General features: G+C 42.5%; 1 protein-coding gene and 1 non-coding gene across 2 annotated transcripts in view; both read left to right on the forward strand.

The window, feature by feature from the left end:
* The window catches only part of LOC142741020 (transmembrane protease serine 11D-like), a 159965-nt gene extending 145915 nt beyond the window's left edge, over window positions 1–14050 (forward strand). Inside the window, exons 8-11 of the mRNA XM_075850427.1 lie at window positions 9951–10095; window positions 10970–11220; window positions 12528–12640; window positions 13257–14050. Of these exons, the coding sequence (XP_075706542.1) occupies window positions 9951–10095; window positions 10970–11220; window positions 12528–12640; window positions 13257–13421 (674 nt within the window). The 3' untranslated portion in view covers window positions 13422–14050. The remainder of the gene's footprint in view (window positions 1–9950; window positions 10096–10969; window positions 11221–12527; window positions 12641–13256) is intronic.
* On the forward strand, window positions 4673–4890 carry LOC142747590 (small nucleolar RNA U3). Its single transcript, XR_012881866.1, has one exon. It is a non-coding gene; the product is annotated as a small nucleolar RNA U3 (small nucleolar RNA).
* Window positions 14051–15212: the final 1162 nt, after the last annotated feature.

Below are 15212 nucleotides of genomic sequence, written 5' to 3' on the forward strand. Positions count from 1 at the left end.
CTAAAAAAATAAATAAATTAGGCAATACTTCGCTTCTTACATTATACTGATAATGAGCCATGCCCACCCCGAGATGACCCCAGTTTTGACCGTTTGTATAAACGGAGACTCCTATTAGACCGTTTCAGTGCCCGGTTTTCCCAAGCATACACCCCCGAGAAGTGTATTTCTATTGATGAGTCCCTGGTATATTTTAAAGGGAGGGTTCAATTCCGCGAGTACCTGTCGGGTAAGAGGGCAAGGTATGGCGTGAAGATGTATAAGCTGTGCGAGAGTGCATCCGGGTATACCTACAGATTTAGGATATATGAAGGAAAGGCCACCCCCAAACCAGACTGCATCCTGGACTACAATAGGTACATGGGAGGGATGGACTTGTCAGATCAAGTCCTGAAGCCCTACAGCGCCATGCGGTGTGGTATAAGAAGCTGGCCGGGCACATCATACTGATGGCATTGCACAACGCGTACGTGCTACATCGATGTGCAGGCCAGAGGGGAACTTTCCTGGAATTTCAAGAGGTGGATATCAAGAACCTAATCTTTAGGGACCAAGAAGGGGCACCCAGTACTTCTGGAAGCGGGGCCACACGCATCGTACCAGGGCGGCAACACTTTCCAGGAGAAGTTCCCCAAACTGGCAAGAAGGGAAAAAGTCAAAAGAGGTGCAAAGTCTGCTATAAGAGGGTGATAAGGGATAACACAATATATCAATGTCCCGAATAACCAGAGCTCTGTATGAAAGAGTGCTTTAAAATTTATCATACATCCCTTGGTTTATAATTTACCCCAATTTTACTTACCCTGATGCACTCCGCACAGCTTATCCCCCCTCGTCTTTCCCCTCTGGGCCCTGCTGTGTGCCCAGGCAGCTGATAACAGCCACATGTAGGGTATTGCCATACCCGGGAGAACCCACATTACAGTTTATGGGGTGTAGGTCTCCGGTCAAAATGCTCACTACACCTCTAGATGAATGCCTTAAGGGTGTAGTTTTTAAAACGGGGTCACTTCTTGCGGGTTTCAACTGTACTGGTACCTCAGGGGCTTCTGCATACATGACATCGCACTAGAAAATCCCCAGTAGGCAAAATGGTGGTCCTTTCCTTCTGAGCCCTCCCATGGGCCTAAACGGCAGTTTATCACCACAAATGGGGTTTTGCGGCACTCAGAACAAATTGCGCAACAGAATGGGGTATTTTGTTTCTTGTGAAAATAAGAAATTTTCAGCCAAAACTACATATTATTTGAAAAAAATAATTTTGTTTTAATTCCCAGCCCAATTCAAATAAGTTTTGTGAAAAAACTATAGGGTCAAAATGGTCACAACAACCATAAATGAATTCCTTGAGGGGTGTAGTTTCCAAAATGGTGTCATTTCTAGTTGGTTTCTATTGCTTTGATACCTCTGGGGCTCTGCAAATCCGACATGGCACCCGAAAACCAATCCAGCAAAATCTGGACTCCAAAGAACAAATAGCACTCCTTTCCTTCTGAGCCCTCCCATGGGCCCAAACGGCAGTTTATCACCACAAATGGGGTATTGCCGCACTCAGAACAAATTGGGCAACAAAATGGAGTATTTTATTTCTTGTGAAAATAAGAATTTTTGAGCTAAAACGACATATTATTGGAAAAAATATATATTTTTTAATTCCCAGCCCAATTCAAATAAGTTCTGTGAAGAAACTATGGGGTCTAAATGGTCACATTACCCATAAATGAATTCCTTGAGGGGTGTAGTTTCCAAAATGGGGTCACTTCTGGTGGGTTTCCATTGCTTTGATACCTCTGGGGCTCTGCAAATGCGACACGGCACACGAAAACCAAACCAGCAAAATCTGCACTCCAAAGAACACACAGCGCTCCTTCCCTTCTGAGGCCTCCCATAGGCCCAAATGGCAGTTTATCGCCACAAATGGGGTATTGCTGCACTCAGGAGCAATTGGGCAACAAAATGGGGTATTTTGTTCCCTGTGAAAATACGAAATTTTGATAAAAAATGACATCTTATTGGAAAAAATGACATTTTTTTCATTTCACAGCCCAATTCAAATAGGTGCTGTGAAAAAACTGTGCGGTCAAAATTGTAACAACAACCATATTTGAATTCCTTGAGGGGTGGAGTTTCCAAAATTGGGTCACTTCTGGTGGGTTTCCATTGCTTTGATACCTCTGAGGCTCTGCAAATGCGACATGGCACCCGAAAACCAATCCAGCAAAATCTGGACTCCAACAAACACATTGCGCTCCTTTCCTTCTGAGCCCTCCCATGGGCCCAAACGGCAGTTTATCACCACAAATGGGGTATTGCCGCACTAAGGACAAATTGGGCAACAAAATGGGGTATTTTGTTCCCTGTGAAAATAAGAAATTTTGATCACAAATTACATTTTATTGGAAAAAATGAATTTTTTTTTCATTTCACAGCCCAATTCAAATACGTGCTGTGAAAAAACTGTGCGGTCAAAATTGTAACAACAACCATAAATTAATTCCTTGAGGGGTGTAGTTTCCAAAATGGGGTCACTATTGGGGGATTCCTACTGTTTTGGCACCTCAACACCTTTTCAAACCTGGCATGCTGCCTAAAATATATTCTAATAAAAAAGAGGCCTCAAAATGCACTAGGTGCTTCTTTGCTTCTAGGGCTTGTGTTTTATTCCACGAGCGCATAGAGCCACATGTGGGACATTTCTAAAAACTGCAGAATCTGGACAATACATATTTAGTAGTGTTTCTCTGGTAAAACCTTCTGTGTTACAGAAAAAAAATTGAATAAAATTGAAATTCAGCAAGAAAAATGAAATTTGCAAATTTCACCTCCACTTTGCTTTAATTCCTGTGAAATGCCTGAAGGGTTAAAAAACTTTCTAAATGCTGTTTTGAATACTTTGAGGGGTCTAGTTTTTAAAATGGGGTGTTTTATCTGGGTTTCTAATACATAGGCCGCTCAAAGCCACTTCAGAACTCAAGAGGTACCTTAAAAAAAGGCTTTTGAAATTTTCTTAAAAATATGAGAAATTGCTGTTTATGTTCTAAGCCTTGTAACGTCCAAGAAAAATAAAAGAATGTTCAAAAAACGATGCCAATCTAAAGTAGGCATATGGGAAATGTGAACTAGTAACTATTTTGGGTGGTATAACCGTCTGTTTTACAAGCAGATGCATTTAAATTCTGAAAAATGAAATTTTTTCAACATTTTCTCAAAATGTTGCAATTTTTCACCAATAAACACTGAATATATCGACCAAATTTTACCACGAACATGAAGCCCAATGTGTCACGAGAAAACAATATCAGAATCGCTTGGATAGGTTTAAGCATTCCGACGTTATTACCACATAAATTGAAATATGTCAGATTTGAAAAATGGGCTCTGAGCCTTAAGGCCAAAACTAGGCTGCGTCCTTAAGGGGTTAAACAGCAGCGTTGCCTGTCTACTACCTCTTCCTACTCCGTGAAGCGTGCAAAAATTAGGAGGAGGCGTCACTGACTTTCATAGCAGCCAAATTACTGCACAAGGATTGGATCCTTGCAAAGCGCCGATGCTTGCTATTGGTGGGCACATGGATGAAACATTAATAAAGTTGCAGGTATTGGACAGGCCTCTCACAGTTTGAAAAGCGCTGGATTAGAGAGGAGTGTCGCGGAACCCCGGTTGGGAAACACTGCAATATACACTTGGATCCATATGATAAAAACTAAAAGTGGCGCATATGCTTTTTTACCTTATCCCTTAAAAAATGTAAACATATGCTTGAAAATTGGATACCTGTATTTGCTGTATACATCGGGCCTGAACAAAACCTGGTCAACATGACAACTAGAAAACGGGCCTTGGCGACAGGTTCTTGCTTCCTGACCTCTATTCGATGCCTGGATGTTTCTACCCTGTACCGAATGCATGGAGCTTGATGCTATTACTGACAGTATCCAGCTCCATTTTTCCCTGCAGAAGCGATCACAGACCCTTCCTGCGGTGCAGAATAAACACACGACTGGCATATAATAAGGGCATGTTCACACAGGAGGTATACGCTACATTTTGAAAAACGGCCCTGTCGGAACAGAACGCCGTTTTTCCCATTGAAATCAATGGGCAGATGTTTGGAGACATTCTGCTACCGATTATCCGGCCGTTTACGGCCAAAAAACGGTCGAAAATAAGACGTGTGAACATAACCTAAGCTGTAGTACTACGAGTAGCGGCCACTGCATGACGCCTGCTATTTTTTACTACACACAGACAGCAAACAACACTTCCTTCCATGAGCGTCTCAACACCTTCATGACATCACAGAATACGCCCCGCCCGCAGGTGCACTTACCAGAGTAACCTCCATTCGATCTGACTTGTCAACATCCTGGTCACGTAACCGTTCCGTATTACGTCACTACGCATTACCCAACATGCACTTATCCTGTGGTGAATTGAAAACTTGATTCCGATTGGTTGGTAGGCGTCGTGTATGCAGATTACATGAAATATTTCCTATTAGCGTCATAAAGCTTAGGTATTATTAGGACAATAAATCAGTAATTATGGGAATAGGTAATATGATTGGGATTCTGACTTGTATATGGAAACTGAGTGGGACTCAAAGTTACTCTCCACAACATTAAAGGGCAGCCTGCGGGGTGTGAGGTGTCAATGTTGAAGACAGTCTTTTAAGATTATACTTTCAGGGATCATTTCTATAGTATCTAATTGCAGAAATGTGCTCTAAAGTGTCTAAACACACCAACCACGAGGAGGAGCTGTAGTGATCTCTCCTGAGCGGGAAGTGAGCTCTCAGATCTGCTTCATTGCAGGTTCTGATTGCTGTTGATGACTGTTCTCCTTCTCTATCACAGAGATGGTGGAGGGGGAGATCACAAACTGAGTGGTTGGTTATTCAGTAGTTGAAAAGCAGTTGTGGATTTTGTGAAAGAAATAGTGAGGTTCAAGGAGGCTCTGTCACCACATTATAAGTGTCCTATCTCCTACATAATATGATCGGCGCTGTAATGTAGGTGACAGTAATGCTTTTTATTTAAAAAAACTATATTTTTTCACAACGTTAGGAGCGATTTTGGTTTATGCTAATGAGCTTTCTTAATGCCCAAGTGGGCGTACTTTTACTTTCGACCAAGTGGGCGTTGTACAGAGGAGTGTATGACGCTAACCTATCGGCATCATGCACTCCTCTCCATTCATTTACACTGCACTAGCGATATAGATATATCGCTATGTGCAGCCTCATACACAAGCCCTAACATTACTACAGTGTCCTGATAATGAATACACATGAAATCCAGCCTGGACGTCATGCGTACTCAGAATCCTGACACTTCTGACTCTTTTTTTGTGAGATTCCGGCAAGTGAAACCAAATCTCGTTTAGCTCCGTAATCTCGCGAGATTTGGTTTCACTTGCCGGAATCTCACAAAGAAAGATTCAGAAGTGTCAGGATTCTGAGTACACATGACGTCCAGGCTGGATGGTCATGTGTATTCATTGTCAGGACACTGCAGTAATGTTAGGGCTTGTGTATGTAGCTGCACATAGTGATATAACTATATCGCTAGTGCAGTGTAAATGAATGGAGAGGAGTGCATGATGCCGATTGGTCAGCGTCATGCACTCCTCTGTACAACGACCACTTGGTCGAAAGTAAAAGTACGCCCACTTGGGCATTAAGAAAGCTCATTAGCATAAACCAAAATCGCTCCTAACGTTGTGAAAAAAGATCGTTTTTTAAATAAAAAGCATGACTGTCACCTACATTACAGCGCCGATCTCCTTATGTAAGAGACAGGGCACTTATAATGTGGTGACAGAGCCTCTTTAATACACTATTCCATTCTTCATTTTTTGCATTATACTCATGTATACCGGCCAGATGGAGGATAAAATGACAATCTTTTGGCCTACTTTTGAATAATGGACTCCTGTGGAGACGTTTAGTGTGTACGTCGGGAGCTTTGCCGTAGGGGGGAAAACGCAGTGTGAAGCCAGTCTTACCTTGACTATTAAGTATGTACACACAAATAATAGTTCCTTAAATAACACATAAGATTTGCACCATGTTTTCCACACCCTGTTATGCCCCCTCCCAGGAACAAGCATGCATGTACTGTGTATTACATATTAGAAATTGTCTGCCAGTATATTCTTCTGTTTGTTCCCTAGAAACATCGCCCATATTGCTATACATATCTCTAGTGTCCAGTGGTAATTCCCTGTGATGAGCAAAGGAACTGCTTTGCTTATTAAAATTCCACATAAATGTAATTGCGTATACACTAGTATATGCCAACATTACGTGCAGAGACAGAGGGTGGCCATGTCATTAATGTCTAATGGGTGGGGGTATGCAGAACACAGAGGCCTATTCACTGCACTATCAAACATAGCACCTCTCTTGTCTGTGTGGCTGTGGCTGTGGCTGGTACTGCAGTAGCTCAGCCCCATCATTTTGCTGACCAGTGGATGTAAGTCCCCCACTGATCATATATTGATGCCCTAGCCTTAGGATAAGACCATCAATGTTCAAACCCAGAAAACTTTTTTTTTAATGTGAACCACAAATTCAAATGATACTTAGAAATTAATATGTGGTTACAATCAACGGAAACATATTAGGTAGAACTAGATTAGGTGTGATGTGGGGCTGCAGCCTAGTTACAGTTGCCTATCCTAGCTGTCATAACAATATTGTGATTTAGAAACTTCACTCCATGCCCATGGGCTAGGGCCCCCACTTCTGTACAGCAAGAGCCACATATGGTCACTGTGCTAAACTGTTCTACATAAAGGGACACTCCACCCACAACTAAAGTGTATCATGTGTTGCATTAAAGGGATTGTTCAGGATTAGAAAAACAAGGCTGCTTTCTTCTAAAAACAGTGCCACACCTGTCCACAGGTCGTATGTGGTATTGCAGCTCAGTTCCATTCACTTCAATAGTGCTGAGCTGCAATTATACACACAACATATGGACAGACACGGAGCTGTTCCTGAAAGACTTTCGGGGGACACACATTTTTACATAAAGGGGTATTGTGTTTACAAGTTACCCCCTATCTGTAGGGTAAGGGGTAACTTGCTGATCGGTGGGTGTCCGATAGCTCAGACCACCACTGTTTAAGAGAACAGGGTTCGCGAACTCCTTGTTTGAACGAGCGGCAGGTTGCTCATGCATTCATTCATTCTCTATGGCAGCGCCGGAAAAAGCCGAACACTACACTCGGCTATCTCCGGCGCTCCCATAGAGAATGAATGGAGCGGCAGTGCGCATGAGCAACCTGCTGCTCGGTTCAAACGATGAGTTCAGGGTCCCCGTTCTCGTAAACAGTGGGGGTCCGAGCTGTCAGACACCCACTTACGGATAGGGGGTAACTTATTGTAACCGGAATACCCCTTTAAGTCTGTGTGGATCTACGTATCATTCATACACCAGAACTTCCTGTATGATGAAACAGCATAGACTGCTCCAAACATGATCTCCGCAGGAGGGGAACACAAACTTCTATCACAGTTACTGAGGGTGATGATGATGATGATGATTAGAACGGCTCCTGTCACACATATATTAAGGGAAGGATAAACCCACTGTCCTCCCAGCAGGCAGAGATGGTACTAGTTCTAGATGCTCATGTGATGCTGTACTGAGGCGTCATGAGATAAGCATACCTCCCAAATTTCAAGTATCGCAAAGAGGGACAACCGATGTGGCACGTGCAGCAAAATAAGCTTAATCTCTAACCCTGCCCAATCCCCACCGGGTTCAGCCCACACAGTACCATGCTCCCATAGTGCCTCTCCAGAGTATAATGACCCCATAGAACCCACACACTGTATAATGCACTTATAGCTTCTCACACACAGTATAATACCCCATAGTGCCTCCCGCACAGTATAATGCCAGATAGCTGCCCCCACCTAGTATAATGCCTCCATAGAATATACTGCTCCATAGATGCACCCATACAGTATAAAGCAAACACAGATGCCCCCTTACATTATAATGCTCACATAGATGCCCCCATACAGTATAATACCAACACAAATCCCCCCATACAGTATAATACCAACACAAATCCCCCCATACAGGTTAATACCCCTATAGCTGCCTCCATACGGTATAATGCCCACACAGATGCCCCCATACAGTACAATTCCCACACAGATGCCCCCATACTGTATAATGCCCCCATGTCTGCCCCATACAGCATAATGCCCCTATAGCAGCCCCCATACAGTATAATGCCCCCTTTGCCGCCACCCTACAGTATAATGGCCTAATAAAAAAATATAAAAAAAAATACATGAGCTACATTCACACGACCGTGAAAAAGAAATGGCTATTAAAAACTGATCAACTGTCTGGCCTCATGCACACGACTATATTGGTTTTGAGGTCCGCAAAACCACGGGTCTGTTGGACCACGGAAAACCCATGTTGTCCATCCGTATCTGACTAGTTCTACGTTTTTGCCGTCCGGATTTGAGCCCTCCTCACTGATCAGTGTAAATGACAGTTGTGTGCATGGGGCCATAGAAAAGATGGTTTCACAATTCATCCGCAAAAATACGATCATGTGCATGAGGCCTCAGTTTTTCAGGGCCGTTTTGAATCAGTGTGTCTTCAAATTTTCATCTATTTCCAGTCCGTCTGTCCTCTTTTAATGGCCATTTGTTATCTGTCGCTATTTGTTTTTCATGGCCTTTAAAAAAAAAAAAACGGATGGATTTAATTTTTCCGTTTTTTTTGTCACAAGCCCCTGAAAACACCACAGTGGCCATGTAGATAGTGCTGCAATGCCCCTGTAGATAGTTCCACAGTGCCCACTGTAGATAGTGCCCACATAGTGCCAGTGCCCACATTGTGCCACAGTGCCCATCGTAGATAGTGAAATAGTGCCCACATATAAAGTGTGAGTGTCCACATAGTGCCACAGTGCCCATGTAGATAGTGCCCATATAGTGCCATAGTGCCCATGTAGATAAAGCCACACCCCACTGAAAATAGTACCACCTCCTGTAGATAACACCATTGCAGATCCCTCTAGGAGCGGAATTCCCAGCCACAACATCAGCCACGCTGTGGCAGGGGATTCCACTCCAGAGTGAGCCCCTGACATCACTGTCCATATATGGACAGTGACGTCAGGGGCTCCTTCTAGGAGTGGAATCCCCGGCCAGAGCATCGGCAATGCTCTGGCCGGGGATTTCGCTCCAGGAGTAGCCCTTGACTTCACTGTCCATATATAGATAGTGACACCAAGGACTTCTCCACAAATGGAATCCTTGGCCAGAGCGTCAGCAAAGCTCTGGCTGGAGATACCGCTCCAGGAGGAGCCCCTAACGTCACAGTCCATACATGGATAGTGACACCAGGGTCCCCTCCTGGAGCGGAATCCACAGCCAGAGCGTCTGCAAAGCTCTGGCCGGGAATTCCGCTCCTGGAGGGATCTCCTGACATCAAGATACAGTTGACATAAGGACATACCACTGGCTGCCTGGGACAGCGGGAAACCGCCCGAAATCCGGGACTGTCCCGCTGAATCCAGGATGGTTGGGATGTATGGGATTAGTAGCATAGCCTAAAGAAAGAGAAAGCAGGGTAAAATCTAAAATTCAATATGTTGTCGGATCAGAAGTAAAGAGGAGGTGGAGCAGGAAAGTGACTAAAATATACATAAAACTAAAGTCCGGAGCTGGATAGACAGGTAGGGGGTGCAGTGATGGAAAGTTGTGTTTCTCCTGGTGGTCTTCATAAGTAAAAACCAGATGGCAAAATACATCACTATCGTTCCCACCCTAACTTGGACTCCTTGAAGCAAAGTTGAATCTGAGCCCTCTGTAGCAGTCATTTGAGGAGAATAGAGTTCACAAAAGACCAGAGATATTATGTATTATTATTTTAATTTGATTATTTGTTTATTCTGTTTTTTTTTTTCAGAGTTGGCATCATGTCCAACATATTGTAATTCGAGTCATTCTTGGCCCTGGCACATTGTTTTGCAAGAAAATCAAATGACTGTGTGCATTGGCAGCTTATTGAGTAGTTTCTGGGTACTAAGCTCGGCTAACTGTCTTAAAAACAGGTGGGTTTATACAGATTCTGAAGACATAATAAATGTTCTGCTTGCACTGTAAAAGCCAGTTTTTTGGAAACACAATTCAGTTGTTTTACTTAATAATGTTGATGGGTATGAAGACTGTAAAATGTATGACATCTATCCAGTAACATACATTCCAGAGAGGAACGCCATGCCTCTGCAATAGGGCATTAAACAACTGATGCTAGATTTAGAAATGTGTCTCCCCCTTCTGCTCTTCCCAGTATAAGCAGCGCTGCCAACCTCCAATATCAACAATGCAGACAGAATCTGTTACCAGAACAAGTCCTTAACCCCTTTCTCCCCACCTTCCAAAATCCATATATTTTTTATTTTTCAATCAACATAGCCGTATAAGGGCTTGTTTTTTGCAGTACGAGTTGTAGATTTAATGTCACCAGTTAAAGTATCATATAATGTACTGTGAAACTGAAAAAAAATCTTTGTGAGGTGGAATTGGGAAAAAACTGCGATTTCTTCATTTTCTCTGGGTCATGATGTCCACTGTGCAGTAAAAATGACATGTTAACTTTACTCTGGGGATCAATTAGATTACGGCTATACCAAATTTATATACTGTCGTTTTTTTTATGATGTACTACTTTTACAAAGAACATTCTCACACCCATTACCTTTTTTCTTTTTTTTTTTTTTGTTTGCTTTTTTACATCGATTGAGCGATCAATCAATCGACTGCAATCTTATTGTCTTAAATGCATTTATATATAAAATGTATGGAGTAAAAATTCCCATATTCTAGATCAGTGTGATCAGAATGTATTATTGTCAAAACGTGCTCATGGAAATAACTAGGGTCTGAAACCTGGTGTGACAGAACATCTGATGTATCTTTTCTCAGGAATCTCTCCTTGCTCAGTATAATGGTGGGAGGCGGACGTAGCTTCACTCAGAAAAGCACTCTACGTATAGACACAATTATCCAACACCCCAACTTCACAGCTTCACCGGTATTAAACAACTTTGCCTTGATTCGCCTTTCTACACCGATGTGGTTCACTTCATCACTTATTCCCATCTGCCTCTCGCAGACGACACAAGACCCAGACACTGGAAGTGTGTGTAGCACCTTGGACTGGAACTTCTCAACTGGTAAGTAAACCAGTCTTACTTTAATATAACTATCACAGCAAGGAGAACTTTATGTATTGTACAAATGTCTACTCACGCCTTGGCTACCTTTGCAGTCACCAATTTATATATTTATAACATTTGTTAGATTACATACTCCATAATATGTCTGTGTGAGGTCCATGTATTTATTTTCAAAATCAAGAGTATATCCCATCAAAGGAAAGCAGTAAATCTTTCCAGTAGGAAACTTTACTACTTAGTGTTTTTAATGGAGTCTGGTTCTTTTTTTTTCCAGGAAATGTACAGACCTCTCACAGACTGAAATTATTGTCCTATAGCTGCACCCTTATACGAGTGGCTTCTCAGCTATCCTACAAGCTCACTCTATAGTTCTCTTGTTAAGGCTCCCTCTTGGCCTCTTTAAATGTATTAAAATAGACCATACTTTGGTTTACTTCACATCATAAAGCTGGCGACACATCAAAGTTGTCCCAAACAATTACTCACAATGTCTGACTTGTGTGAATGGCATAATCAGCCAATTATTATTATAATTTTTTACCACATTTTTCTTAACTATGTCCCTGTTCTGTCACTTCAGTCCGGCATGTTGATGGTTAGAAAGTACAAAGCACGATTGGCTGATCTTAATCTCATGTGTATGGCTATCATTACTAAAGCTGCCATACACTTTAGATAGCTGTCAGTTAAACACTCGTGCCGAAGCCAGATATTCCTCCCAAACCCCCTTTACACAAGAATGCTCGACCGAGTGCACATGTGTTCTCAGTAAGGAGAAGGGAGAATACCCATTACAAACAAAAGGATCGGGCATGTTGAAATCCAACATGTCTGACCCTTCTGTCCCCGATGATGTTGGGGGAGAGACGGAACACCACCATACACATTAGATGGTCGTCCGGTCGTGCCAATATCAACGGGTTCGGCTGATATACTTCTAATGTGTATGGCTGCTTTTAGTTGTGCCTAAAGAAAAGGGGGCTATGCCTTTCCCATACATACAGAGGAAATCACAATAAAATGCTGAAAAGTAAGTCATTTTGGCCGACACGTGGCTTGATGGTCCTGGTCTGTCCTGGGCTCACCATCGCACTGCTGAAGGCTACATTATAAAAATTATTAGCTATTGTAGTCAGATAGTCCCCCTAAGACCAGCTCAAAAAATAATGGAAACCTATCTATAAGTGACAAAATATAGAACATTTCCAATCTTTGTACAGTAAATGTATTAACAGCCAAATAATTGTTTAACTCACCAACCACCTTATCTAGGTTAACTAAAAACGGACGTTTTTGTTCAACAGATGGCTTATCAAGTTTGGCTGGGACAGTGACATCTGGACTAACTTGCCTTAGTAAGACCGTGTATGGGTCACTCTACCTTAAGCCATCGCTATCAAACATTTCACTCAACCAGGTAAACAAGTCTGGTATGGGAGCATGTTGGTAATATAGCTATTGTAGCATGTATCTGTCAAATTTTTGTGGTTTATTCCCTGACGTTTCTGTATGTTGACGCAAACCTGTGCAAAATATATTAGACTGAAGGTTTGGATGGGTGTGTCAACGACCACCTTTCAGTTACTTGCCCAGATCCAGATCCAATGGTTATATCGATATATCAGAGAGAAGTAAGAGATACACAGACATGCTTGTATACCCAAAAATCCTTCTCTGCTTTATTGTTAGTATGCAGTTACATTTATATCTCACAAATGGGGGGTTGGCTTCAGCTCAGCCAATCACATACAATGTGATCCTTTCAAATAAAGTGGTTCTAAGGAAATATGTCAGCGCTGCCCACAGCAACCAATCAATTTTTCCAGTAGGTTTAAAAAGTAATCTGATTGGACACAGTGTGGTAAATCCTTGTAAGCCCTTTATATCACAGGTCAATGAGTGTCTTATTGAAGTGCTATGTATCTATCAGTATTTTGTTATAACCTTGATATTGACATATAACCCTGCCATCAAACTATATTCAGCTTTGATGTGGGAATATTTTTTTTTTTCTTCCATTGTTTCCTTTACAGACAGACAGAGGGAATGCATTGGTGTGCATGAACGCAGATGGCACCGCTTACCTTCAAGGCATTTCAATGTATCTTTCCAACAGCAGTCTGTCAACCAGCCCCTGCCTCAGCTTCACTAGTATTGGTCAAACTATAAGCTGGATCAACTCTTACATACAAACCTAACCTGAAAATGTCAGCAACAAGTAATTGTTCAGTAGCATCATTGTTGCATTTTAGAGCTAATTTAGTAAATTATTTTCTTCAGATTACTTAGAGAACATTGTGATTGCCCTTAAAGGGGGTTTCTAGTCATAAGAAATTGATGAGGTCGTGCTGAGCCCCTTTAAAACAGCTGATTGTCGGGCGTGCCGGGAGTCGTACCCCCACCGAACAGATATTAATGCCTATCTCATCAAAGAAGTTGATCAGTATGGGTGCCAAGTCGGACCCCCACAGATCAGATATAGATGGCCTATCCCTTCAAAACTGCTAAACGGCAGAGCTGTCAGGAGTCGGACCCCCATCAAACAGATATTAATGACCTATCCTGGGGACAGGCCATCAATTTCATATGACCGGAAAAAAATTTTAATTTTAAAAAGGATCTTCATGATTATTTACTAGGGGTTCTGCTCCATTCCAACCCACTTTGTGGGCTATGTCTGAAGAATACATTTGGCTAGCAAAACAAAGTAAAGTATCCAAACGTATCCTGTAACATATCCTTCTTTCGGCCAAATGTATGCTAAGAGAGTAGCTTTTTGGCATACGTTTGACAAATTAATATCTTAATACTGTTTCTTGACTTAAAAGTACCTGTCATTTCAGTCAAATATGAAATAAATGCAGATTCTTGTTGGACAAATTCTTTTGAGGCGCTTCTTTCCATCTACTTAATTACAGAGCGTGTATACTGTGTGAGAAGCTTGCCAGCCATATACGTGCTGGCACCTTCTTTTCCTCACTTCCAATAATGCATTGTGCCACTTCAGGAGTGCGCACATGCATTGGCCAATGGGAAGCAGGCCTGTTCTGAAACACCTTCTCTCTGTTGTGAGGGCGGATTTCCACGAACGTGATTTGCGTCCGTGCAACCCGCGTGAATTTCACGCGGGTCGCACCGACCTATGCAAGTCAATGGGGCAGTGCTGACTGTCCGTCATTTTTGCGCAGCGTGAGTCCGCTGCGTAAAACTAACGTCAGGTTCTATATTTCGGCGTTTTTCGCGCATCACGCACCCATTGAAGTCAATGGGTGTGTGAAAATCACATGCACCACACGGAAACACTTCCGTGGGACGCGCGTGATTCACGCAACAGCAGTAAAAAAATGAATGTAAACAGAAAAGCACCATGTGCTTTTCTGTTTACAAACATCCAAATGGAGTGTCATTAATGATGGCAGCTGCGTGAAAAGCACGCAGCCGCGCACCATATGAACATGACACACGGAGCTGTTAAGTGCCTTTTGCGCACGCAAAACGCCGCGTTTTTTGCGTGCGCAAAACGCACACGCTCGTGTAAATCCGCCCTGACAGTGTGTCTGTGGTGGGAAAAGGCTAGTAAAAAAAAAAGGCTGTATGTAGGAGTCGGGAACGTGCCTGATGCCAGCAAGGTCCAACACCAACTTCTGGTAATCTGTCTCGGAGTATCTGCTGCTAGAGATGGATTTCGCATGACAACAGGCAGTGGAAAGCAAAAGTGAAAGAGGGGAGACACCTAGTGGCTAGGTCTATATGATACATTTTCAAGCATTTTTCGGTAAGTAATGTATATTACATTTTTGATAGTCGTTACAGAGATATTGATGTTTTGCTGTGGTGGCCATTTTTGCAAAAGTGACCACAGGAATCGCAGCCGTATTGGTTGCCACTTCTTAGTTAGCTACTCAGAAACTGAAATGTAATTTAATACAAGCATGTATGTTTATGGAGGGGTCAGGCAGGAAAGTTGCATAAGGGTATGTGCACACACA

Source organism: Rhinoderma darwinii, chromosome 2, assembly GCF_050947455.1.
Source record: "Rhinoderma darwinii isolate aRhiDar2 chromosome 2, aRhiDar2.hap1, whole genome shotgun sequence".
Taxonomy (NCBI): Eukaryota; Metazoa; Chordata; class Amphibia; order Anura; family Rhinodermatidae; genus Rhinoderma; species Rhinoderma darwinii.